The sequence below is a fragment of the Netta rufina genome, assembly GCF_964035555.1.
Source record: "Netta rufina genome assembly, chromosome: Z".
Lineage (NCBI taxonomy): Eukaryota > Metazoa > Chordata > Aves > Anseriformes > Anatidae > Netta > Netta rufina.
Window position 1 is genome coordinate 22,495,754 of NC_140126.1, and position 27,750 is coordinate 22,523,503.

The following is a 27,750-nucleotide window of genomic DNA, read 5'->3' on the forward strand; positions in this document are numbered from 1 at the left end:
TCGGGTGCACCCCCAGCCGGAGAAGCAGAAAAGACCGTGACACTGTGTGAGCATAATTCAGCTCTCTTCACCTTTGAACATCTTTAATAGAGTCACATACACCTTGAACTAACTAGACAATTATTTTTTTTTGTCAGTACTTGCAGTACATAAATGTTATTCAGCCAAAAATTAAAATAAATAAATAAATAAATAAATAAATAAATAAAATAAAGTGTGAAAACAAACCCAGATTAGAAAGAACAAACAACTGTTTTAGCTATAGCTGAATCATAGAGATTTCACTTTTACTTGCTTCCTGTGAGTCAAACATTCCAGTGTAACTTCTTAAGAGGAAGAGGTTTATTTCTGTGTGATGACTGGGCTGGTAATACAGATCCCCTGTTCGGAACATTAATCCTCCTTTTCAAAATGGCACAACTTTTGAATTACTCGGTTCACCTCACACAACTGCTCCAAAGTAGGAAACATGAATCCTTAAACCAGGACCATAATTTTACATATAGCCTGGTAAAAACAGCTGTCAGTTCCAGGTTCTAATTACTATCTGTTGTGGTTCCGCTCGAGTGGGCAGCCGAGCTCCACCACAGCTGCTCTCTCACTCCCCCTCCTCAAAGAGGAATGGGGAGAAAATATGTGAAAAGGGCTCAAGGGTTGAGATAAGGACGAGAAAATCACGCAATAATTATTGTAACGGGCAAAACAGACTCAGCATAAGAAGATAGTAAGATTTATTGCTTATTACTAACAAGCTAGAGAAGTGAGAAACAAAGGAAAGAAACCAAAAGCACCTTCCCCCCATCCACCCTCTTCCACCTTCTCCCCCTGAGCGGCGCAGGGGAACGGGGGAATGGGGGTTATGGTCAGTCTACAGCACTTCTTCTCTGCCGCTCCTTCTCGGTCATTCTCGTCCCCTGTGCTGTGGGGTCCCTCCCACGGGATGCAGTCCTTGATGAACTGATCTGGCGTGGGCTTCCCACAGGCAGCAGCTCTTCCAGAACTGCTCCAGATATGGGTCCGTACCACGGGGTCCATCCCTCAGGAGAAAACTGCTCCAACCTGGCTCCCCCGCGGGCAGCAGCTCCTGCCGGGTCACCTGCTCCTGCGTGGGCTCCTCTCCACGGGCTACAGGTCCGGCCCGGAATCTGCTCCGGCAGGGGTCTTCCACAGGTGGCAGCCTCCGTCGGTGCAGGGCCACCTGCTCCACCGTGGTCTCCTCCACGGGCTGCAGCGTGGAACCCTGCTCCACCGTGGTACTCCATGGGCTGCAGGGGGACATCCTGCTTCACCATGGTCCTCACCACAGGCCGCAGGGGACTTCTGCTCCTGCGCCTGGAGCACCTCTCCCCCTCCTTCTTCACTGACCTTGGTGCCTGCAAGGCCGTTTCTCACTGCTCTCTCCCTCCCAGCTGCTGTGTGGCGCAGCGTTTTTTTCCCTGTCTTAAATAAACTCTCACAGAGGTGCAAAACAACATCGCTTATTGGCTCGGCTCTGGAAAACAATGGGGCCCTTCCCAAACATGGTGCAGCTTCTAGATCCTTCTCACAGAAACCACCCCTATGGCCCCCTGCTACCAAAACCTTGCCACGTAAACCCACTACACTATCAGATAATCTTATTTCACAGCATATCCATGTTCTCCTACCTGTCCCAGTACAGCTATATTTTATGCTCTCAGACTTCGCAAATAGCAAATTCTTTACCCACTTCCTTGACTCTTTCAAAGGGCCCCACAGCAACCTGCATAAACGGCTGGCGCAGAATCCATAATAAAGTGTGGACAAAGGGACTATTGGAACATCTCCTTCACTTTTACGTGGTGCACGAATTGTTGGCCTGGGCAACCACAGTGCCTTGCAGTTGCGCTCACTCCTCTCTTCATCTCTTATGGTTACAGCTACCTGTTGCAGCTTGCTTTTCCTTAGAAGTACTGCTTAGAACAATGAAGCAAGGAGGCCCAGTCTCAACAGGTGCCCACTTACACAAACAGAAAAAAGCAAAGGTATGGCAGAACCATACCTCAGAACACCAGCTGGACAACAAACTCGGGCATCTGCAGGCTGCTCCCCTAGAGTGATACAATCTCTTGCTTGGATATACATACTGCAATGTGAGACAGAGACAAGGATAAACTCTGTAATAACGCCAAAATGGATCAAGTTAATGGCAGAGCAATCCAAGCCCAAACTCTGCGCTGCTGATGTTCCCACCTGTAGAATTACTGCCACTTCAAAGTGGAACTTCAGCAACTTTAAGAACAAAATGTCATACCCAAAAGTATTCATGTATTCCTATCAGGTACATTTCCAGCAATAAAGATTTTGAGATACCCAGGCCAGACAACTAATAAACAAAATGGGTCATTGTGACATCTGGCAGTAAGATACTCTGTATACAAGTATTTCACAACCTGTGAGTGAATAAAGATACTACGACAGCAGGAAACATTATATAGGAGAATGCTACTCTACAGTCTAAATTTTTAGGTACTGAGATTTACAAGATAAACTCAAGCAAGTTGTTCTTAGAGTCATCTCCATGTCTGTCCCACTTATAGAAAAACTTACTCCTTCCCTGCAAATAAATGCTTTGGTCAAAGCATATGCTGCCCGCATTCTTTTCCTCAGAAGTGGTGGACAGAAGAACATTAAGATCAGAGAAGTTTACACTACAGACAAATTCTCATCTGCAGCCATCCTAGAGCATCCATGTGTTTCAGGACTGTGAATGCAGCAAGTATGGAATGGTTCTCAAAGGAAATACTTCACAAATTGTTAGACACAGGCAAGCTATAAAGACTTTCCAGATGCTAATGAAAGCAGATTTTAAGTTAAAGTTAAGTTAAGTTATTACCAACAGAGAAAAACAGTGACAGAAAAATCCAGAACAAACATATTGCTTACACAGTTTTCTCCACAAGAACTCGGAAGAAAAAAAACACATCACAGAAGTTTCTAATCCTGAACTGAAGGACTTCTTCAGATAAAAACAGTAATAAACGTGGTATAAGAAATCACAAAGAATATAAAATACAGTTCTGAGTTACAAAGATGCTTTAGATGTAAAACATTAGAAGAATCTCACCAACCACTTTCTGTATACATACAGAATGTATACCTTTCCAAATACCTTTTCAAAAAGTGTATTTTATACACATCTCAAAAGACGAGACATTCCTGGCTTTAGAATTATAATGTGAGCTTTATTTCCATATTAACTTTAACATACTCCATGATTTTAACTTTATGATATTCAAAGATAAATCTATGACACCTTTTTTAGAAAAAATGATAAAACCACTTCCCAGGCTAAGCCAATCCAGCTTCATTTGTTCAAGCACATAAAGGCGTTTCCTTCTTTTGCTGAGTAACGCACATGTAAAATTAAAAATTTTAAACATATGCACACAATGACAAGATAACATTCAGACTCTACACTTTATTGAATTAGAGAGATTTAAATCAATAGAAGGACAGGTACTCACTATCTAAACTGCAGTGGTAGCTTAAGTCATTGCTCCCTCTGTTGCATTTATGTCTTCCCTACCAGAATTTTCCAGCTCCCACCTCTGTCAGCAGAACAGCTAAATGCTGATTGCTCATTGACCTTGTTTAGACAAAGTTGACTGTCTCAGCCTACAGAGTAGTCTGAACTAGATCAACTAATTTGGCCCAAAGCAGATTAGAGAGCACTGAATTCAAATAACAGAGCTGCAGGTACAGTGGCATCTGGCAAACAGAGATGAACAGGTGGAGATAGTGAAATCATTCCAACAAGTTTGAAAGTGAAAAAGTACATTCTGAACTTAGCCTGAGCATACCAGGGAAGACATTTGTTTGTTTTAAAAAACATACAAACCCCAAAGTAATACCCATAAAGTTAAGCAACAGGATAGACACTTCAATTGTAGCAATTTTAAAGATTATCCCATTAAAAAAAATTATATTTCATCAAAGGTTTATCATTGCATAAATTCTAAGAAAGCTATCATCATAAATTATTATAATAAAATGTCTACATTTAAGCATATTGGTGTAAACAGAATATCTATACAGAGTACTTTAAGTATTTGCACTTTACAGTTTCCTCCTTACATATGTATATTCATAAAATATCATGTATTCAAAAATAAAAAATAATTATAAATAAAGATAGTTAAACAATAAGTTTTCTTCATTTCAGCATCTTGTATATTTATAAATTACTCATATTATTATTATTACATATTTACTTATAGTAAATTTAGTCCCACTGACAGGTACCAATTTAACGACTGAAAAGAAAATTGAAGTTCTCAGTCTCCTTGGAAAGGACAAGGATCAAACAGCCTTTGTTTGACTTTCTTTGAAGACATCCTTTTTCCATCATCTGGTTTATTAATATTTTTAGTATCAGCGAAGTCATCCGGCATGTCACCACAGTAAGCTCTTTACGGTTGGTCCATCACCTCTTACTGAAGTCATTTTCAGTGACAACAATGAAAGCTTGACCATGCCCTGAAATATTGATCTTTTTTTTTTTGAAGCTGCAAGACTAATCAGTTTTTGTGTCCACTGACAAATCAGACATTCATAAGATCTGAAATCAAGCAACTCAGCTCTTTTGTGTTATCACACAGCTAGTAACACAAATTAATTTTGCCATGTCCAACTCTCTGCCTTGCAGAGAGGATGGCAGGTCAGATCTAGGAAAAGGGCCATCAGCAAGCACCATGTGGTGCCCTAGCTAATGACTCCTACTTTCCTGGGAGCTTGCCCTGCAGACTTTCTCCATGGCAGCTCTAATAAACCTGTTCCATTGCAAAGGCAATTCATGAGACTGCTGCTGACTCTAACAAAGTTTTACATATTCAGTATAAACAAAGTGCTAGCAAATTTCAATTCTTAGAAACTGAAAAAAAAAAAAAAAAAAAAGGTATTTTTTTCAAAATAATTAAATGACCTCAGTTGTATCTCTTCTTCAGCTTCAAACATAATATTCTTTTTGCACAGGCATCACAGGTATGCAATGGCTCCTATATGAATCCAGCTAGATTCTACATGAATCCAGCCTACCACCAATGCTAAATTAATTTTCAGTCTTAAAATGCTATGAAATACTTCATATGGAGGATGATGTCACACAGTCATTTAAAAAACATTTCAATTGTATGCTTGGAATTGCTTGACTTGGCTTTTTTCGATACTGACTGTGAAGTTGTTAATCCAGATCTATAGAGGGAAAAAAAAAGAAAAGGAAAAATATACATTTATACAACTTTAACATGGATTTTTTTTTAAACTTGATTATTTTAAAATATGAGTTGAATACTCAGTTTCCAGAATACCCTTACCTTTTTGTTCCTTGCAATGGATTTGTGCACTGCGGTCCTCTGCTTAAAGCTCCTGAAGAGTAATTGGGAACAACCAAAATAAATTACTTTAGTAAAGAAAGAATGATGCAGAAGTTACATACATAGCAGAACATTTAAAAGAACAGTTTTGGATGAGGTTTTTTCTTCCCATTTTTTTTTTCTGATACTACCCAAACTGAATTTGTCTTAAGGCGCAGATGACATTTTATTATCTGCAGTTTAAGTACTGTAATTTCTCTTAATTTTCTTTTCTTTTTTAAGAGGGAAAAACAAAACAAAACAAAACACTTTAATTTATTGAATTCTAAGTGATTAACTTGAACCTTGTAGTTTTCAGAAATATTTTAGCATAATGGAGTCGATTTTCAAGGTGGTTATTGCAAACTATTTTTTTCTTTATCCTGTAGGGGAAAAAATCTTTGCCAATAGGAGACTTTATTTAAAATAGTCTGTTTGCACATGTAAAACAATACTACTTCTGAAATTTGCTTTGTAAAATATTTGTACTGTAATTCTTAACTGTGTTCTAGCATTTCCTGATATAAAGCTCCCAAGTTAAATTAGGAACAAGGTACTTCAAACAGATAGTCAAGGTACTTCAAACAGATAGTTAAATAACTCCATGTGTCCTACAATCTGGCCAAAGATTAACCCCTCATCAAAAAAAAAAAAAAAAAAAAAAAAAAAAAAAAAAAAAAAGGATGAAAAGCTTGGTTTCAATTTCTTGCCTTTATGGTTTAGTACACAACTTGTTTTTGCTAGTACATAAATGGAACTATTTTGTCAACTAAATCTCTTAAATGATCCAGGTTAAAAATATTTTCACTGACTTTCACCTAAATATCAGTGGGCTTACAAACACCGTTCTGATTATGATGGGGGAGGAGAACAGACACAGCATTCACAGAGATGATCAGTAATTCCTGTGCTACCATTGCTGCAAATGAGGATGTGCTGTGTAACTACCTCTCTTATAAAGCTAGTTTATCAGAAAAACTGATTTAATATTTTTTAAACAGAAGCGTTTTCTCTTACACAGACCTTACTCCAATTAGCTTGTTGTAAAAACATCCAAGTCCTGAAAAGCTCAAAGTGTACCACTACCAAATTATTGCCATTACGCAGGAAGATAATTTGAATAACCAAATCCATCTTAATGTGCATACTCACCAGCTCTGTTTAAATTTTCCGTATCACGAGTCTTAGCAGGACAATTATTTTTTTCTGTCAGCTCCTGGATAATGCCTTTATTTAAGCAGACATCTACATGTCTGTTAAATGACATAAGACTGGTGGTTTTCTGTTCTGAATTACAAACTGGACAAACAAGAACATTGTCTTCTTTGGCTTCAAAGTAACAGGATGAACTAGTTTCTTCTGTATGTTCTGTCTCTCCAAAATGTTCTGCATCCTCTTGTGAAGTTCTTTTGGGAAAGAGACACTGTTTTATACATGCGTTTCTAGCAATAACACTGAGATCACCAGGCTGTCTTTCTCTGTGAGATTTATCAGATATTATCTGAGTGAATCTCTCTGTGCAATTGCTAGCAGAGTTGTCAGGTGCACTTGCTGATTGGCCTGTTCTTCCTAATTGATTCATTTTATTTTTTTTACAAGCTTCAACATTTTCATTTTTACAATGTGGAAAAAAGTTAAGTGTATCTTCTCCTGAATTGTCAATCTTTGATATTTTCACAGTATCTTTAACATGACTCCCAGCAAGGCACTCATCAATATGCCTATTAAGCTCTTCCAAATTAGTACTGCTTTGCTCCTCAAAACAAACCGGGCAGGTGAAGATCTCACACACATCGGAATTTTGTAAGTCGGTGATCTTGTTTGTTTCTTCCACAAAATTTGCTGTTGATTTTATATCATGAAAGAGCTGCTTACCTACGTTTTCGTTTGGAACAACATTATCACATTTGAATTGCCTTGCAGCTCGCTTTTTATCAAAAAAACTCCCTCTGGAAGATGCTTCTGAATTTTTTGTGAAATTTTCATGGTTGGATTTCCCTGGCTGAAGCCTAAGAAAAACATTTCCTTTCCCTGATTTTAAGAAGCTTGTAATGCTTTTTTGTTGGTATTTCTTCTCTTCTTCACTTAGAAATCCTGATACTCGTACACCTAATGATGAAAAACAAAGTTATACATTATAATACCAATTTTATGAAAAATTGATAATTAACATTTTTGAGATGTATGCAACCACTCAATAAAAATGCATTTTTCTTCTAAACAGAAGCTATAGTACTTGCAAATGCTAACAATGGATCACATGGTCCACACAATTTTATCAGACCTGTAGACCTACCCAACATTATTATTAATTTCAATACCCACAAAGTGTTAACTAATTGCACCATAAAGTGAGGCTATAAACTTAACAGTTATGTAGAATTCAGTCTGAAAGACAGTTTTGCATCAGGTTTCCACATCAATTTTTTTTTTTCTTCAGCACATTCTGATACTACAACTATGGTTTATATAACACTAAATGGTTCAAACAAGAGAATATATAAGCACCTGAAATGTACAGGTCTTAGATTCAAAACACAGAGTTTACTTCTGGCAGAATTTTTCAAATTTCTTTCAGAACATGGTACCTTTAAATTTAAGCACTTTTATTTAAAACATTCGTTTCTGAAGGAGGTGACATATAGGAACTAATTGCTGCTGTAGTGCAAAGGAGATTTTTTTAAGGCAGCAGAATTAACAACTGCAATGAGGTAAGATTCTCTCTCATGTCAGCATGTATGTTGTTCCAAGGCTATCAGGGGGTAAGAAAGGTAGAACCTCAATTAGCAAAACATTCTAATCACTATTCAGCACTCCAAAGCTGTTTCACTTTGCAAAAAACACTAGGGTAATGGAGAAAGGGTAAAACCACTTAACAACAGTTTTCCTTTAGAGTATAGTCTATTACTTTGATTCATAATAAGATCTAGTTCTTAAAAGGAAGAGTTTTACCCATAAGTCTTATCCTTAAAGGTTGAGGAGCAACGCTATCAATTTCTGTTCCTAACAACTCCTTAGCAACAGCATATATTTCCTCCTCAGTAGAAACAGAGGACAGCACTGTTGAAGCTCTTGTTTTTACTTCAAAGTTCACATTCTTTAGCTTCAAGGTAACAGTTTTACCCTATGAAGAAAAAAAAAAAAGTTACACATATAGTATATGGCACAGAAACAATTATTATGTAGCATCTATGTAAGCATCTTAAAGCCATAGTCAAGACTTTGTGCTTATCTGTGTACAGCAAGGGGTACTGCCAAAAATTTGACTGTAAGATTTTGCACTTGCTGTTAAACTGCTGCCAAAGTCAGATTCTCTAAACTGGGTCATTTGGCAACGGTCCCTGGCAGACCATCTGCCAACAGCTCTTGTTCAATAGATTTCATGCTCTGGCTACAGTCACAACTTCTATTCTGTCAACCAAAAATTACTTCCTCACTTGGAAACTTTCAGTGCCAGATATCTTAATTTTTCTGGGAAAACTACTAAGGACGTATAAGTGATATCCAATTAAGGATCCACTGAAAACTTCCTCCCCCATTGTGCTAGCAAACCAACACACAACATCTATGTATAGCATAGATATTCCCCTGGCAACACCTTCAAAAATGTTTGTGTTACTTAGCATGTCCATCCAAATGCAAATAAACAGCACTCCTTTTGCTCTGGTGCCTTTGCAAGCTTATCACTTTGTTGTTCTTTTTTTGATTTCCCTCTTAACCTGATATTTTTTGAGAATATTTTATGTCAGAAGAGGACTAATAAGAATTCTTTCAGGTCTCAACAAATGTTATTCCTTGGTTTACCATGAAAACCTCTATGGCAAATATGAACTGTTCTTTCCAGAAAAAAACAAACAGAAACTTGGGAGAAGGAATACAAGGGCTGTTCGTACCATTCATACCACTTAATGGTATGAATAAATCACTTCCAAGTTTGGGACGTGAGCTCTTTAAACTAGACTACTATTGATTGGATCCTACATGAAGACACGAGGGAAACAGTGTTTTAGATACACTAGGATTACATGATTGACCAGAGCACAGCCATCTAACAAACTCAAAATGCTGTCTAACACATTCTATCTGCAAATTAAATAAATTAATCTTCTGATGATAGATTGCATGGTATGATCCTGATGAAAGCATTCATGCTAATACTACACTTTATCAGCTTGAGTGCAAAGTGTTGTCCCTTTACCAGTAAACAGAACAATAAATACCTTAAGTCCCTCTTTCTGTAACTCTTGAGCAAGGTCTCTGCAGAGTTCTTGACACAAGCTGTATTGATCTTCTGCTGTGTTAATTTCACTGAATGTCCTAAGATAAGAGTAAAGTCTTTTTCAGAATGAATTTTAAAGCTTGTTCAGTGATTGCCATCTAAAAAGTTTTCTTGAACAGTTAAACAAATCTACATTAGAAGAGTTGGTTTGAATTTCCTTTGAGTTTCCTCAAAAGGAAAAATTAATATTAATACAAATATTGTACAAAAAGATTTATGCTCATTTATGTGCTTCAAAATATTTCCAAACCCTTCAAATAATGAAATAATACAGCAGATCAACTTTTCATGCAGTAGTTGAAAATGTGTAAGATTCAAGGTCATTAATGCTTAAATATTTGCAAGGGAGAATACTAACACCAACTGTGAATTCATGGAGGTAGCCAAGTAATTTGTATGTAATCTCCTTTGTACACTGCTGTGCAACATCATAAGAAAGAAAGGATTAGAAAGTCAACATCAGAGCCAAGTGTCAGAAATAAATATTGCAGATGCTAAGAAAAAGATGCCAGCTACAATAATTATGGATAGCTATAGAGGAGTAAAAACTAGCTTTCTGCCAAATATGTTGCTAACTGCCTTTGCTTCTCATCAGGGGAATTATGGTATTATTTTTTATTAATGCATCTGCTTTTTAGGAATAACATAAAGGGAAAAGCAACACCTTCAGTGAGCAGTGGTTTCAAGTGAAGTTGGAATCAAAACTTAAAGCTGTCAGATGCTTTTGGAAAAGTCTCACAGATACACTGTTTCATGCCAGGGTTGACATTTATTTATATTTATGAGTGTAAAGTCCCTGTAGTTACACTGATTTTCACGTCTCAAAGTTATATTCAAGTTTACAAGATCACATTGCAAAGTCATCCTCCAGTATGATTCACATTCTCCTAAGAATGTTTGCATGCTGCCAAACCAGCAGGCTGAGTATTTCACTTTAGGTCCATTATCCAAAGAGCAACTGAAGTTATACCAGCAACAATGCAGTGATTAACAATGCAGCATTGCAAGGCTGCAGTATATGGGAAGTTGTAAGAGTTGTAAATTTGGAAGGGGCAGTATAGAGAGAGTGCTCTTTCAGGACCATCTCTTCACCCCATATAAACTAGTTCCATAATCCAGGCAGCCCACTGATGTCTCTAGTCTAAACCCATCTCTCTCAGGAGATGGAAGGAAGGAAAAACCAGAGAAGTACAACAGACTGCCCAGATTATCTGTTGGCCTTCAAACCAGAACAACACTACAGCTATAAATGTATCAGCTCTGGTGGAACCAAACCCTACAGTGCTTAAGCTGCCCAAAACTATTCTGTCTCAATAAGAATATGAATCTTATCTGCTTTTCTGAGATGAGTGTAGAGATAATTATTACAGCTCTCTACAGATTCTCATTGAAGAAAAACTTCTTTCCAGAAGACCACTTTTAAACACTGCCATACATTCCCTTCTTAACGGAAGTTACATTGCTAAGAAGTTAAGAGTTAGGGAATGTAACAATTTCAGTTATCCATGCAAAATTAGCGCCTTCAAATCTGCATTACACTAGACTTGCTATCTACGTGACTGCAGGCTATTAGATAATGTTAGCATTAAATGGAAGCATACAGAAAATTAAAGCCCTTATGTATTTTCACCCTGGCATAAAGACTACTTTGAAGCATTAAAAACATGAGAAGCAGATGAGGAGAAAAGAAAACACACAAACACACAAAAGAAAACACACAAACTAACAGGAGTAAATTCCTAATATTCTGAAGCCAAGGGTGGGGAAGAAAAAAAAAAGCCTGAATCAGATGTAGTGAGCTTGGTGTACACACGGTGAGCTTTTTAACACATGTAAATATACAGTGAAATTATATGGCTAACAAAACCATACATTAATGGGCATTAATTAAGTTTAGTGATTAATATACTTTTTTTTTTTCCAATATTAAAAAGGTGTACCTTTCAGTGCTCCTACTTTTTCTTTCTCCATCCCTTTAAAGAGAAAAACAAATTAATAAACTCACTTTACCTCAAACTTATCTTTTCAATGAACTCTGAGACAGCCAATCATACTTCAATAAATAATGGCAAATGTTTATAAAAAATCTGGATGCTAACTTTTTCTGCAAATCTTGTACACTGAGTTTGATTGAGTACAAAGGATATATATGTATGTATTTTTAATAAAATAACCTACTGAAGATGTAACAAAGACATAGATCAGATGTCAGTAAAAGTTAATAGCTTACAAAATAAATCTGCTCTCTCTTATCAGATGGAAACACTTAACAACAAAACTAAAAATCCTATACTATCTCACCTTGGTATAACTGAAGTACAGCTATTAAAATCCCAAACATACTATGCATATTTGAATATTTGTTTATCCAAGGAATTAATTTGCATTCTGTCTAAATTACTGCTCATGCTAAAGGTGATGTGCTAATACATTTTTTTTTCTCCTCCTTCCAGTTTTAATTAAGCATCCCTTAAAAATGGTTCTGTATTTAAGGATTTCCTTAGAGCATTTTCTTTGTATGCCCTTTTATTTACATTTTTTTTCCTTCTTCAGAAATAACAAATTTGATATCCTTAGATTTTCATAAAAGCTTGTCAAAGACCATGACCATAAGACAAACCATTTGCTGAGAACTCATATGTTCATATGTCAAGGGCTTGCTTTTTCCACATTAAAAATCACTGAAATCAAGTTATTGCTAATAAAAGTCAAACAAAGAAAACAATTTTTTTAGACCACAACATTAAAAATGTGTTTTCCTTAACAGCGATAACCTTGGCTTCTGACATGCTCCTTTTGTTATTATATTACTTTTTTAAAAATACAGTGGGAGATTTCTCAGACTGTATAACACCTAATAAAAAAAAAAATCAATATCTGTTATATTTATAGATGAAACAGGACTGAACATCTCAGCTTTGGATAAATAACTAATTTCTCTTTAGATACTCTGATAATTTTGAGGTTAGCCTAAATGATACTGACTTGATCTCTTGATATACACTTATTCACTACTTCTCCGATGGGAGTTTTGGATTTCATATTTTAGACATTCCTGTTACACTAAACAGCTAAACATTAAAAGCAAAATTTTTTATCTTAGCCATAAGTATAACAATATTGTTTGTCAGAGACCTAAGGAGAATACAATTAAACATTCATAATATTCATAATTTTTTTTTGGTCATAAAATGTGTCTTAAAATGTACAGTGTGCAACACACACAAGGGAACAGTTAGTGAGACGTAAACACAGGAAACAATAAACAAAAACAAAGCATACTTTTCCAAATGTGTGGACCCCAACCCAAGGGAGATATCCAAGAAATTACGCCAAGATGCTTCCGAAAAAAGAAGAGAAAGCAGTGCCCTCTGCTGGTAAAGTTCTGAGCAAGTCACAATTCCAAGTGCTTTTAACATCTTCTCTGTTACTTTTCCTATGCCTGGCACCTGGAAAAAAAAATCATTAAAATTAGAAACTTCACATTTGTGTGTCCAATACCAAAAACAATTAAATCAAACAATACCGGTCAGGTTACTTAGAAAAATATATTTCTTCAGTGAAAATCTTTCATTTAGAATACAAAGGAACATAATGATAAACATCATGATTTCTCCTACCTTTCTAATGGGCAAATCTTTTATGAAGTCTAGCACAGCTTGTCTCTCCGGAGAAATTCTGCATTGCCCATTAGGTTTATTACAATCACTGCACATTTTTGCTAACATTGTATTCGGAGCTATTCCTTAAAAACAAAGAAATAAAAAACATTTTTTAAAAATAAAAGACAAAATTTAAATAATTCAGTATTTAAGAGCACTAGAATAGCCTACATATTCAGAAAAGGCAAAAGAACAGTAACTAATGATAACAAGATTTGTTAAAATCCAGCAAAAAAAATTTGTAATGTGAGAACATAGATACATATGGTAGTTTAAACATACTTGATGTATCAGATAAAGTGTGCCTACTATTTTGAGACAGTCAGGGTAACAAAACATGCACATGTCATCAGTCACAAGGGATTAAATAACAAGTGTTTTAAAAATACCTCAAGCTAAATGGTTGAACAATTTTATGATGGTGATTATAGTAAGACAAAGGAAATACCTATAACAATAGTTATAATAAACTTCAGTGTGATGGAGATTTTTTCTTACAGCTCAGTAAAAGTACTACAGCAATTTTGGCAAAATTTACCAAACTAGTCTTTTGCAGACTACCACTGCTGAAATTATTTAGAATTAAAAAATGCATAAATATTGCAAAGTTTAAGGCCTTTATGACAGCCAGTTTGGAAATTAATACAGCCCCATCTTCTCAGCATTTTAAGACAGATGACTACACAACAATGAGCTGTCTCAAGTTTTCAAACTGAGACAACATTAGGGGGGTTGGACCTGATGATCTTTTGAGGTCCCTTCCAACTCCTTCAATTCTGTGGTTCTGTGATTTCACTGATGCTGTTCAGAAGGAATAAGGAGGTGTTACTCCTTTCTGTTGAAACAACTGGCCCAACAAATGAACTATGGAATTGGTTAGCAAACAAAACAGTATTACTGTAAAACAGCCCTAGTCGTCTAAAGTTTTATTTGCTTCTTGTTATAATTGTCAAGATGGCAGAAGTAATTCTATTTTATTATCACTTATCAGTATTCTTCAATTAGCTTTCTAACCATTTTTGGTTTAGGGGCATAAAATCCCTGATGCACTTATAAAAGCTGTATCTGGTTTCTAAACAGGAACTTCTCCTCAGGAAGAGGACAAGAATTTCATAAGAACAAAAATAAGAACATTTCAGAAGAACAACATTATTTTGCCACCATTCATGAAGTAACACATAGGGCATTTAATCTGCTTCCACCTACTATCCATTCCTTTACCTCTGCTTAATTTGAAATTTCCCTTGCCTTCCACAACTGCTAAGAACGTACTCTTTTTTATTTTTATTAGGGATCTAATCCAGATTATCATCACAACAGTTGAGACTTACAGGTAGGTTGTCTGAAGACAAAAGACAGAAAACTGATATGGTTAAATATTAAAAAGCTACTGAATATTTTATTAACTTCAATACATCTAATTCTCCAAGAACTAGCTTTTTAATGAATTTCAATACTGTATTAAGCAAGGAATAGTGTGGGAAAACTGTTAGAAGTAGCAATATGCATCTAATATTCAAACTAACAACAATTTAGCAATTGGTTACGGATTACAACCACAAGCTTATGGATACAACTTACAGGAGGCACTAAAACAAGTACCACCAGTGCTAAGATTAGCTCCTAAACCCCCTGGTCATTTCTTCTACAGTACTTCTAATTCAATAAAGTTATGACTGTTTCTATGATTAAAAAAATAGGAATGGCTTTGATAGCCATAAAATTTCTTGAAAAACCTGAAAATCAGTCTTTACAGACATTCAAAGGGGACATATTTCTATGCAACACAATACTGTGGCAATGCTTATTTCTTGTGCTTCTAATGCCCTCTGAGATGACTGTAGAAGACGCTGTGGAAATAGAAAGCATTATTTATGTGTTTGAATACCTGCACTAGCAGTCAGTTGAGTTTTCTGTTCAATCCTAAAGCGAATTTCTTTCACAGCTTCCTCTGCAGTAGTTCCAAAGACAATTGAATTTTCCAGTGACTGATCTTTTTGTCCAGGGTGGTCATCCATCAGAGGAGTGTTGTCTTCAAACAGCACAGGTGAAGAAGAGTATCCATCTTCATTCAGTTTGCCAGACACATTTATATCCTCTTTATCTAGGTTACACAGAAAAACAAACAAATTAATCCGTCCATATACAGCACATACTTTATTGATTTTCCTTCTGCTGTGATGAAAATGGGTTGATTATCAATTTTATTTTTTCAGTTTGAAAAAAACATGTATGATTATTTAGATAAAATGATCACATTGTGACTCTCCTTTCTTCAAATGAAAACACGACTGCTTTGTTCTTAATATGATTTAAATTTGGCTGAGACTGGAACAATTGGCTAGGAGATTGGACTTCATTTCCAGAGAATCATCAAGGTTTAATGGCTTGTTGCTGCAACAGCAGAAAATCATCACAATTTTGGCATTACTTTTGTTTCATCAGGGTGAAGTCCAGATGCTTCCTTTTTGTGGAAATAAAAATCCTTTGCACAAATTTCTTCAATATTTTCCAAAGATATTAGAATTCTGGAATATCTGATTCTAGAACGAGCAAACTGGCAAGCTTCTCAGCTGCAGTCATTGTAGAACAAGGACCATCAGCAACCCTTTGTCAGACTCTATAAACTTTACTATTACAATTCCACATTACCCATGTTGCATGTGCTCCAAAAGAACACAGATTACAGAAGTATGAAGAAGCATATGACTATGTATCAGTGATACTTGTTTTGTAAAGACAATGCCAGTTTGTTTCTTTCTATTCAGCTAATGTTTTTCAGCACAGTATCCTTCATTATCCTCTTAATGGCTATCTGGATCATTTTTGAATATTGATAATACAAATGTTCCAGTTCAATCGACTTCAATCAATTACTTGCATGACTCCTTTTTTATTATTCCCAATTGGATACACAGTTGTGGGTGTGGATCCAACTCCATCTTATAGAGCCATATGAGATCCAGTCATATTTTAAGCATTACTGTACTTCTGCAGTGCTCGTTTCTTCACACATCTTTAGTCTTGTATAATCATGTAAATAGAGCTTACACACGCTGTTTTTGCAAACAATTTCTCATATTTCTGATGCGCGGGACTCACTGTACTATTCTAGAATACACTTTGGTGAATTACAAATTAACATTAGAACAATAAATTTACTTACTCTATACCTCCTTAAGTCAAAAGATCATTAGATTATTGCTACTTATTTGCAAAATTGTTATGTTCAATTGTAAAGACAAAATACTTATCTAAAACATGTAATTGGGTATAATAAATCTAGTACCACTTTTCACACATATGCATTCAAGAGTTAAAAAAAAATCTCACCTCTAAATCCTAATCATCATTAGCATGGCACAGGTGACTGGTACAGAAATTAACCTCTAACCTAACAAATAATAGGTAGATAGTGCATGGACAAATTACATCCAAACTTAAATACATGTATTTTAATGGGTACAGTTTATCTGAAACATATGTTATATGCATGAACAGAGAGTATTTTGCATACCCTTTTCAGCAGTGCTTTCTGTTCTGAAAAAGAATCTTCTCTTATCTTCAGGCCAGTTCAGTCTTTCCTCCAAGTGCTCAGTTATATTCAGGTAGGCTTCATCTAGACCCATAGGCATAAACTGGGGATCATATTCAGCCAGTATTTCTCTAACCTTCATAAACGATAGAGAAAGTTTAAAACCTTGTTGATGTAAACGCAGATTTTGACACACAACTATTAGGTGAACAGATGTACTCTGAAACTTCAAGATGACTAATTGATATTAAAACCATTTACAGAACAAATAATTTTGTGAAATAGAAAAATTATGGTACTACTTCTCTCAAGTAGCAAGATATTAATCATAGGCAAGATGGGGGGTCAGAGCACTGTATTTTACTGCATTGGTCACTAAGCTCAATGACTAAGCTCTTAACAAGACACCAGGTTCACAGCCACTGCAGTAACCACCTGAACAAAACTCCAGGGATCTAGGAAACCAGCAGAACCTCAGAATGAGCATGAGCTGATTTACCCATCTGCGCACTGTCTGTCAGACATCAGATATGTAAGATAAGACAATCTACGTCTTAAATTACATTCAAATGAAAGTTACAGCCAGTGGTTTAGAGCACTGGTCAGTGCCACTGGCAAACTTACCAGAAAATCTTTAATGCTGAATACATCCTCCAAAAAGACAAAATATTAAATTTAACAGAATAAAATTTCTACTTTTTCCCCCTTCTCCCTTCCCCTCCAACTTTTTTTTTCTTTTTTTTTTTCTTTTTTTTTTTTTTTTAAGGAGGAAAAATTGACTGCATCATGTTTTCCTTACCAGTTTTGGTCAAATTCTTAGGTATCACAACATTTGATCATGTGCACCTCATCTCTCTGCACATGATTACTATTAGGATTCACTGTTCAGCTTTTAATGACAAAATGAAGCTTATTTAGTTTACAATCCAAATCCCAAGAGAAGAGCATAAATATAAACACAAAACAACTATAATTTTTAATACTTTACCCCCAAGCAACAAATGAAGCATGTATCATGAGATCCAAGATTATTAACAAGTTCAAATCTATTCTGAAAGAGTAATATTTATACACACTTTCTGAAGATGGAAGTGAGAAGAATCAAATTCAACTAAAATTAGTCAGTAGCTTACTTTAATTTATGTAAAGAGATTGAGGCTTCGTAAAAGTAAATATATAAATACTTACTTGGCATAATTGTATTGAAATGAAGGAACTTGTAACATGCATGAATTTAAGATCTACAAAATATTTTTCTTTTCTTTCCTTTTTTTGTTTAAACATGATTTTTTTGTATGCTAAATATTTCTCCTTGTTCTAAGTAAAGCTACTTGCATTTAACCAAGATGCAACTTCTTTTCTCCCTAAGTGTTTGCACTTTAAGTTCCTTCTTTTAGGACAAATGAATCTGCATCTTGAACTCAAAAATGCTCTTGGCCTCTCTCTTCAGTAATTAGCATTTTAAATGATGATTATATATTATATGTAATTATTACCTCTATGTTGCTTATGTACATGCAGCTTCCTAATAATTAGATTACATGCCATGATTTTGAAATTTTAAGAATAACAGGTCTCAACTGGTACCACTAGCTCATTACACAGTTTTGAAGATTACTATCTTTATCGCTACTGATTTCATTAAAACTGCAGCAGAGTTGAACATAATGAAAAACATCTCCTGTCCCAAAAGCACCCATGTTTTGTTTAACTTATGTTCAAATCCATGTCACTGAAGAATTTAACATTTAAACCAACATTTAAGTTAACATTTAAACTAAACATTCTGTCTATCTGTTCTGTTAAGCTACTACTTTTTATGGTATCTAAACTGGTGAAGTCTAAAACAAAGTACATTCATATTTGGTTAGAGTGTTTTCATTTTCCAGACTTACCTCTTTACTCACTTTGCCGTATTTTTCAAAGTTTAATGGTACTATAGTTAAATGTGGACACAGCTTTTTAGCAATAAATCCAGGCATGGCTGCACGTACACCAAATCTCCTAGCGTGATAGTTTGAAGTAGACTTAGGAGAGAAGAAGTAAGTTCAGTGTTATCAAGTTTTGCTCTCTTAAGTTTAGTGTTAAATAATCAAGTCCTAATCATGTAACTCCACACAAAAAAGACTGGCAAGGTTGAGAATTAATACAGATTTTTCCCCTTTGTCTGCTTACATCCTTTAAAAGTTTATCAGTACACTTTCTACCAAAAAATAAAATCCAGCTTACATGGCATAAGAACAGCCAGTTCATCTACTATTTCTTATTTCTTTCCACAGTCATAACATTTCTAACAGTGTCATTATATGATGCTATTATTGCATGTTATTATGCTTGAAATTCATGCAAGTGATTTCTGTATTATAGCTTAACTTTTGGCCTTACCAACATACTCATTGATCCCACTGCAATAGGCTTTTCCTTCAGCTCTGGTTTGTCTCTCATTTCCACAGCTGCATAGAAGGCATCCATATCAATGTGTACAATAGTACAGCTAAGGTTACGGCTCTGTTCCAGTTCCATCACAAGTCTGTCCACCTGAACAAAATAAACCAGTAATTAAAAAGCTATAAACCTTGCAGACGTGTAACAGTACAGATGATCCTAAAGACTTATTAAAAAAAAAAAAAAAAGTTGTTTCTGGTGACACTTGCTCTCAGAGAGAATACTGGTATAGCAAATGGTACAAAAAAAACAAAACAACTCACATGAAAAAATATGCCACCTGATTTAGACAGAAACTTGATAAGACCCACTGAAGATGCAGCTTTAGCTACTGTGATGCAAGTTGTTAAAAAGAAAAACACAAAACACCTGAAAATATGTTAACGGAACGTGAATTTCCAACACCTAACTGATGCTACACACTTCAGAAAATTGGCTCAGAGATGAAGAAAAGACCAGCAACTCAAAGAGCAGAACCATCTATCTTCATCAAAAAAAAAGGTCTTGAACAAGCAAGTTCACATACTGGTAAGAAAGTTAATTACCTCATAAAATTCACCAGCATTTGTTACAGGAATATATATAAGGCTTGATTGTTAGCAAAATTGTTAAGTGACTTTTGAAGATAAGATCATACACAGAATACTGCTTTTCTCTCCAAGAGTTAAAGATAAATCTCCTATTAGTAGACTGTGAGCTTGATCAGTTTCATGGTGTTCTGATCAGCAGCATACAGATCTCTCCACAAAAACAAACTTATTGTGCCTCTTATTTTATTTGTATTCTTTTACTAATAAGCTTGTAGATCTTGTGTTTGTTTCTGAAATCTATGTTTCTTTTGACTATGAATGAGGTATGAAGCAAGCACTGCTAGAAACTATGAGTGCATTACCTAAATCAGTAGGCCTTAAATTTTCTGTTAAGATCATAGAATCACAGGGACCCACAAGGATCACTGAGTCCAACTCCTGAGTCTCCAAAGGGCAACCCAAAAAAAATCAGACTACATGTCTGTGAGTGTGTTCCAAACACTTCTTGAACTCTGTCAGGCTCGGTGCCATGCCCACTGCCCTGGGGAGCCTGTCCCCATGCCCGACCACCCTCTGGGCGCAGACCCTTTCTCTAACCCCCAGCCTGACCCTCCCCTGTCCCAGCTCCATGCTGTTCCCTCGGGTCCTGTCGCTGTCCCCAGAGAGCAGAGCTCAGCGCCTGCCCCTCTGCTCCCCTTGTGAAGAAGCTGTAAACCACAATCCTCCCCTCAGTCTGCTCTGCTCTGAGCTGAACAACCCAAAGTGACATCAGACACTCCTCATTTGTCTTCCCCTCTAGACTCTTCACCATCCTCATAGCCCTCCTTTGGGCACTCTAATAATTTTGTGTCCTTCTGGCATTGTGGCACATAGTGCTCACAGTGAGGCCGCCCAGCGCAGAGCAGAGCAGGACAATCCCTTCCCCCACCAGCTGGCAGTGCTGGGCCTGATGCACCCCAGGGTAGGGTTGCCCCTCCTGGCTGCCAAGGCACACTGCTGGCTCCCGTTCAGCTTGCTGTTGACCAGAAACCCCAGACCCCTTCCTGCAGGGCTGATCTCCAGCCTCTCATCCCCCAGTCTGTATATACAACCAGGATTGCCCCTTCCCAGCTGCAGAATCTGACATTTGCTCTTGTTCAACTTCGTGTTGTTGGCAATTGCCCAGCTGTCTAATTTGTTCAGATCTCTCTGCAAGGCCTCACCACCCTCGACAGATTCAACTGCTCCACCCCATTTGGTATCGTTCATGAACGCTCAAAAAACCTTCAAGTCCTTCATCCAAATAGTTTATGAAAACACTGAAGAGGACTGGTCCTAAAATGGAGCCCTGGAGAACCTCACTAGTGACACATTGCCAGCCTGATATAACCCCATTTACAAGAACCCTCTGGGCCTGACTGTCAGCCAATTGTTCACACATCTCATTATGCTTTTTGTTAGCACCACACACAGTTCTCAGCAAAAGAGAAAGTATAAAAAAAAAAAAAAAAAAAAAAAAAAAAAAAAAGAACAAAGTGCTATCTAACTGTGATTATCCAGCCACACTAACGGCTATGCTAACCTCTATTTACACAAACAAAAGGTTGCTGTTGATAGCAATGAGCTTCAGGCACACCAGAGCTCAAGAAACACCCATGGCAAAATGGAACAGAAGTAAAAGGACACTCACACACATTCATGGCACTAAGGTACCACTGCAGAAACATCTCTGGCTCAACTGCAATGAGTTTATGATCTGAAAAGAAATATTTATGTGCAATTTGCACAGTTACTTGAAGAGTTACCTTATTATTTCTTGGCAGAGCAGCTTAATTAAACAAAAACCACCTAATCTAAAATCTCATCCTTTGAAGTTGAATACACTGAACACAGACAGGCAACTATGTATGTCCCAACTGAATTGCTGAAAAAGTCTTTTCTCTGGTTTGCTCCAAATTCACTTGAGCAGTGAACTGGGGCCTCAGATTAGGCTGTTACATGTAGAAGAGTACACCGTGCTCCCTGAGGCCGAGAAAACTGGTTTAGAAAGATTAAGGGCCCAAGTGGAAAGTGCTGCTGGCAAGCCATTCAAATAACACAAAAAGCCAACTATTCACATGATACATATGGAAGAAGAAGCTTCTTCCATTCTTCTTTCACTTAAATCCTTCTGAACAAAGCTTATTTTCTTTACACTACAAATTCATCAAGAGTTCAAGTCACCCTGTTATCGTGGAAAGCATCCTTTTGTTTTTAAATTATATTTTGCAAAGCATTCTAGGCTATTTGTAAATTCAAGTTACTTTAATGAAGTACTTTACTGTCAATCTCTATTCCAGCTACTTAATTTCTGTATTTCAATTTATCACATTTATAACAAACTTTTTTGCTTTTACTCCCCCATGTATTCCTAACATGATACATAATAATCAGATACCATATCAGTCTAAAGAATGAACGAAAATGATCTAAATAGAAATATGAACATGTAACATCAGTAACAGTGATTGATTAAAGTAATATGCCGGAACAAAAGACACCTAGACTTACTCAGAGAATCCTGTGCAAATCTGTCTTTAGTAGGGCAAAAAAAAAGCTATGAAAAGCAAGAGGCAAGCCAGGTAGAGAAGTTTTTAAAAGTTGCTTTCAATTTTCCTTTGCAGGTAAAAAAAGACAACATTTTTCAATTATTATATTTTACTTTCTAGGCTAGATCAAAAAAATAGTAAAATGTATGACCTGTACGTATAAGTTTAATTTTGCCTATAGTTACTTGTATACAATTTAAAGAGTAACCTCTCATTCTTTACCTTATGCAAAATACAAGTTTTCTATCATAATTTGCTTTATCAAAGAAATATATGAAAGGATTATTCAAAATCTTTTATATCTTTAAAAGCATTTGACAAGATGAAGAGATAACAAATAATGATACTACTTTTTTTTTTTTTTTAAATAATGATTGTATGATGTCATACAGTATATTATTTCCTTTGGGAGAGAATGGCATTCATTAGGAAAACTTCAAACTATTGCTTGCCACACGTAGACTCTAGTGGTGAGAAAGACAGCATTCATGCTACTGTTCCCCTATGTAACCTGGATTTTCTCAAAAAAAATCCAGTATGTGGGAACTTTGTCGTGGGTTCATTTTTACATCACAGCACTTGCATTGACTGCCATCTTAGGAAGCCGTATCTCAATCTCTAACCATCCTACAAACACAACTTGACCAGAAGATGAAAACTTGCAGCACTCACGTTTACAGACAACTATGTAATTCCAGAGTATCTCCCACTTATAAACCATAAGAGAACAAATTCTCTCACACTATATCAGGAGGTAGTACTGAAACAAAGAGTTGTTAAGAAAGAAATAAAAAATTATAATAAAGACAAAGTTGATAATGAGAGCCAAGAATATCCATACCTGAAAGACCTAAAGAAGGTGATTAAATAATACCAAGCACATATTAAGGAATCCATATAGGACAAAGATGACTTGAGACATTGAAGGTGGAGGTAACAGCCTGGGGAAGATTTACTGGAGGGTAACTGATGGGAAATGGTGGAGGCACTGAGGAACCCAGACAGAGATAAAGACTGGCTGAAACAGGAGACTGAGGACTTTATCACAGACCCTGGGGGTATAGACAGAAACTGCTTTGGAAGGACAACCAATGTTAATCTGGGGATGTGGGACAAAAAAAATAGATTTAGGATGGAAAAAAATGAAAGAAAGTACAGAAGAGAGCAAAAGGGTCAGAACTTGTGATAAAGAAATTAGGGTAATAACGATCATGGACCAGAATTCATTTGCATACAGGGGATGGAACAGATATCCAAGATTTCCAGATTTTTTACAACTTGATTGTCAAAGACCTGAAATTAGCCATCAGAAAAGTGTGCCTCTCATCATCCTCTAATAACAGTCCTCACGCACTATGGCAGCTAACTTAATAGTTATTCAATTAGAAAAAAGGAGACTGTTCTTTGAGCAAGTGGCAAAGATTTCAAATATCAGGTTTGAAATGCAGGTTTTAGTAAGAACCACATGAAGTATTTAAGCTTCTCTTTAAGCTTCCTTGCTTTTATATGAAGCATTTTTCATATAAATCATTAAAAGAAAACATTAATTTTGCAAGATCAAAGAATCAAGTTCAGAAAGACAAGGGTAGTCAAAGCAATTCAAATATGTTGACTTTCACTATATGCACTACACATTCTTTAATTATATACCCATATACTAATTTTATAAGACCCATGTAATTCATTTTATAAGAAATCCTGTCCTCTGTAGAATAAAAGATTCTGTTGGAAAGAAGGATGGAAGTGAAAGTATGTTTTCATGCCTCATAATTTAATAATTTTCATAATTAAATGACTCAAATGCTACCCCCGAAAACTAACAATAATAACTACCAGAGACATAACTGAATCATGCTAAAAAATAACAAAAACAGCTGAGGCATACAGGCTAATAACAAAATTTTTTCAGAGGGACTCTAATCTTGCAAGCTTTTCTGGGCTCAAATTTGAGAAACTGGCATCTAATTAGCAATGTGATCTTCAAATCTACAGTGAACAAATAAAAAGATTGTACAACAAAGAGCAGGACCTGTAGTCCTCACAATGGCTTTCAAAATCAATGGGTGTGATTAATTTATTTTTGTTCCCTCAGCTCTTCATCTGCAAAACAAAAATATCATTCTACTTTGCTTGAGTATTGCAAGAATAATTTAAAGAGTGTACAACATAGAAAAACCTACAACAAAGTCGGTAATTCTGCATGTAAAGATGGATTAGACTAGTGTATAACAAATAAGGTTTGGGCCACCCATTGAACAATGAGGACAAGGGTAAATAATGAGTAACTGCTCACTCAGTGAACATTGCACTTTTCACTGAATGAAACAGGAAATTTTTCCTGTTAGGGAAAAATAGCATGCAATCATGTAATTAAAGACTGAATCACAGTACAAATGAAAAAAGAAGCAAATTAAGCCTCTACAAGTAACTTTAATTTTGTTGTGTCTAAGAATGTATAGCGTGCAACCTGGTGTTTCAGTTTTCTTTAAACAATTTCACCCACAGTAATATTTACGATACTACTCTCACATGCTTCTCATTAGCATGTAAGAAGAAAAATAGTTCCTTCATCTTTCTAATTTAGGACATTTGTATTTCTTGTGACTGCTTGCCATTATTGTTATTTATTTATTTTACTAATTAGCATCGATAAGGAATAAATTAATCCAGAATAGTTGACAGCTCTGATCACCTTCATTCCATTGCAGGTCTTATAACACAAAAATACATGTTCTAAGAACAGAAAGTAGACAACACTTCCATGATACTTATTAATAAAGTATTTAATGAATCTTCCATAAACCATAATGACATCCCTTTAAACTGTACAGATTTAGAAGAACAGGAATTACTTTTCTTCATTCTATTCAAATAAAAACATTTTAGTTAGGTCTTAGAACCTATTTAATCTTCTTCCAGCAAATTTTTATTAAGCTTACATCCTTAAGACACTGTGCAAATTTTTGTTTGCATGACTAACATCAAAACAGCAGTCAGCATTGTGTTTATCAACAGAATTTACTGCAGTAAATTACAACACAACAAAATGTTTATTTGCTATTTTCTCCAAAAAAGGTCTTCACAAGATTAGTACCTGCAACTGCGCTTTCAATAGCTGTTGTTGTGTAATTTTCTCTTTTAGCCGCATCATTTTTTCAATTCGTTGGTTAACCTGTTGATCTTTTTTAAGTTCGTTTTCATAAAATCTGGAACCCTTGAAGAAAATTGCAAAAACAGTAAGGTTTTATTTTTTTTTTTGTCTTTTCCTCCAACAACATTTGATCTTTAGATACAGAAAACATAAGACAGTAATGCACGCTTTGGATTTTCACATAACACAGGTACTTTACATATCTCTCCTAACATGACAAAAATAAGTCCTTCTCCTCAAACATTTCTCCTTCTCAGACCCATTCTAACGATAAGAGACAATTTAGAGAACTTGCTATGTTTACACACACAAAAAAAAACACAACTTGTTCTAAAACTTAATAAAATATCTGAAATAGTAGATAAATGACAAACTATTATTTACAATACCCTCAAAATAAGGATTATAAAGCTCAAAAAAATATCGTTTTAAGCATTTTGTCAAACTTCCACACTGTTGAATCTACATGGAAATAATGGCATTATAAAAGTAAAGTCCACTTCTAATGGTGGGTATTTAACTAACCATTTGATCTTGAAAGGCATTGCAGAATTAGAAGCTATTTAGAAGAGGATGATGAAAACCAAATAGGCATAAAATTCCTCTTAAGTATGTAATTGCTTCTTCAAGGAAAGGGATGAATAAGAGGAGATGTAACGAAAACATACAAAGAAGACAACAATGCAGAGATTGCATATTGTGACTTCCCTGTCAACTCATAACAAATAAACAAAGACATACAATGATATGGAAAAGAGGAAAACTCATAACCAGGAAATAAAATATTTTTCTCTTACAAGAGAAATAACATTTGTAGGAAAAGGTACCATGTTCTGTTGAACCAGCTGATAAAAATCAGCAGAAGTGGACAAATTTGTAGTTCAAAGTCTCTGACTACCAAACTTGCACTGACGCCAAGAAATCAAGAATGGTCAAATAAGAACCAGGCATTTACATGAAAAAGCAAAAATATTCTCTTTTATAATAATGATAAAAACAAATAATAGAAAGACTATATGTCATATCTTATTGTTTAGAAGAAATTAGGGTGCATTTTCTTTCTTCATCAGATATACATATAATCTTTTCTCTCCTCTGCAATGAAACATGACTTCTAGAGTCTCACTGAAAGAAATCAATACCAAAATGTTGGTGTGGGAAGCAACACAAATATTTAAGATTGTTATTAAAGCAGGGGGGGGTATGCTTTATTTTGGTTTTGTTTGTTTGTTTTACATCTCTTGCAATATTTCACAGTTGAAATTATGTAAGTTTTTGTTGAAATACCATTGTGGGTTAGTGTTTGTAGGTTTAATTTTGAAAGGACTGCAAAAGAAGGAAAGTTTCAGAAAGAACTGAAGCTTATTTTCAGATTTCTTGAACTATACCTGGTACTATATTCTCTTGCTTTACTGACAGAAATATATCCTAATACAGAGAAGCCTGTATATCAGTTTTGAGAGCTAATTTTACAGCTTGTTCCATTTCAAAACAGGTGATGGAACAATAACTGTTCTTCAGAAATATTTTTTTTTCCAAATATTGTTACGAGGCATATGTATGACAAAGAGCCAAGTTTTCAAGAAACAGGGAACAAGTAAATGAAACATCTAAATCAATGGAAGCCTTGATGTGCCTATGTGCAGGATCAGAGAAAAAATAAGAGGAATAAGATTTCAGTGCCTTGTAATTTGTGGCCTCCTCTGTGGGTCTTTGATACAAAGCCACATACTATTAGCCACCTCTCTCAAGTACCATTTACGACAGACAAAAAGACAGGGACAACAGAATTCTAGTGAAAGTATTAGAAAAATATGGTCCCATGAACTTCATCAATTATGGAAAGGTGACCAAAAGAGGTAGATCTACTTGGGTGATGAGACAGGCAAAAGGAATGGAAAGGGGAAAGAAGGCCTGAAGAAGCTGAAATCTTCACAATACCTCTGAACAATGCAGTGCTACTTATATACTGCTTCAGGCAAAAAAGGAACACCTAACGACCGATTCAGTTGTGTTCCTCTAGGACCCTGTGCATGAATCCACAGGTATGCTAACCTGCACTCCCTCCCCACACATACATTTCTCCTTAAAAGCTGTCCTCCATTTACACATGTGAGGGATAAAATCTGGGGATGGGAAGAAGAGGGTCTTACGATGTTGGGAAAGAGTTGAAGCACTGGGAGGAAAAAAAAAAAAAAAGTAATCAAAC

General features: G+C 35.7%; 1 protein-coding gene across 3 annotated transcripts in view; it reads right to left on the reverse strand.

Moving 5' to 3' along the window:
• Nucleotides 1-3,163: 3,163 nt before the first annotated feature.
• Nucleotides 3,164-27,750, reverse strand: part of POLK (DNA polymerase kappa) — a 35,382-nt gene continuing 10,795 nt past the window's right edge. For 2 of the 3 annotated variants that reach the window (XM_084305710.1, XM_084305712.1), the window contains exons 4-16: nt 25,485-25,604; nt 19,234-19,386; nt 18,744-18,875; nt 16,831-16,984; nt 15,202-15,417; nt 13,272-13,396; nt 12,934-13,100; nt 11,592-11,624; nt 9,593-9,689; nt 8,325-8,496; nt 6,525-7,481; nt 5,334-5,385; nt 3,164-5,211 (exon numbers count right to left, since the gene is read on the reverse strand). In XM_084305710.1, coding sequence (XP_084161836.1) covers nt 5,127-5,211; nt 5,334-5,385; nt 6,525-7,481; nt 8,325-8,496; nt 9,593-9,689; nt 11,592-11,624; nt 12,934-13,100; nt 13,272-13,396; nt 15,202-15,417; nt 16,831-16,984; nt 18,744-18,875; nt 19,234-19,386; nt 25,485-25,604 — 2,463 coding nt within the window. In that variant the 3' untranslated portion in view covers nt 3,164-5,126. The remainder of the gene's footprint in view (nt 5,212-5,333; nt 5,386-6,524; nt 7,482-8,324; nt 8,497-9,592; nt 9,690-11,591; nt 11,625-12,933; nt 13,101-13,271; nt 13,397-15,201; nt 15,418-16,830; nt 16,985-18,743; nt 18,876-19,233; nt 19,387-25,484; nt 25,605-27,750) is intronic. The other variant, XM_084305711.1, reaches the window with a different exon arrangement.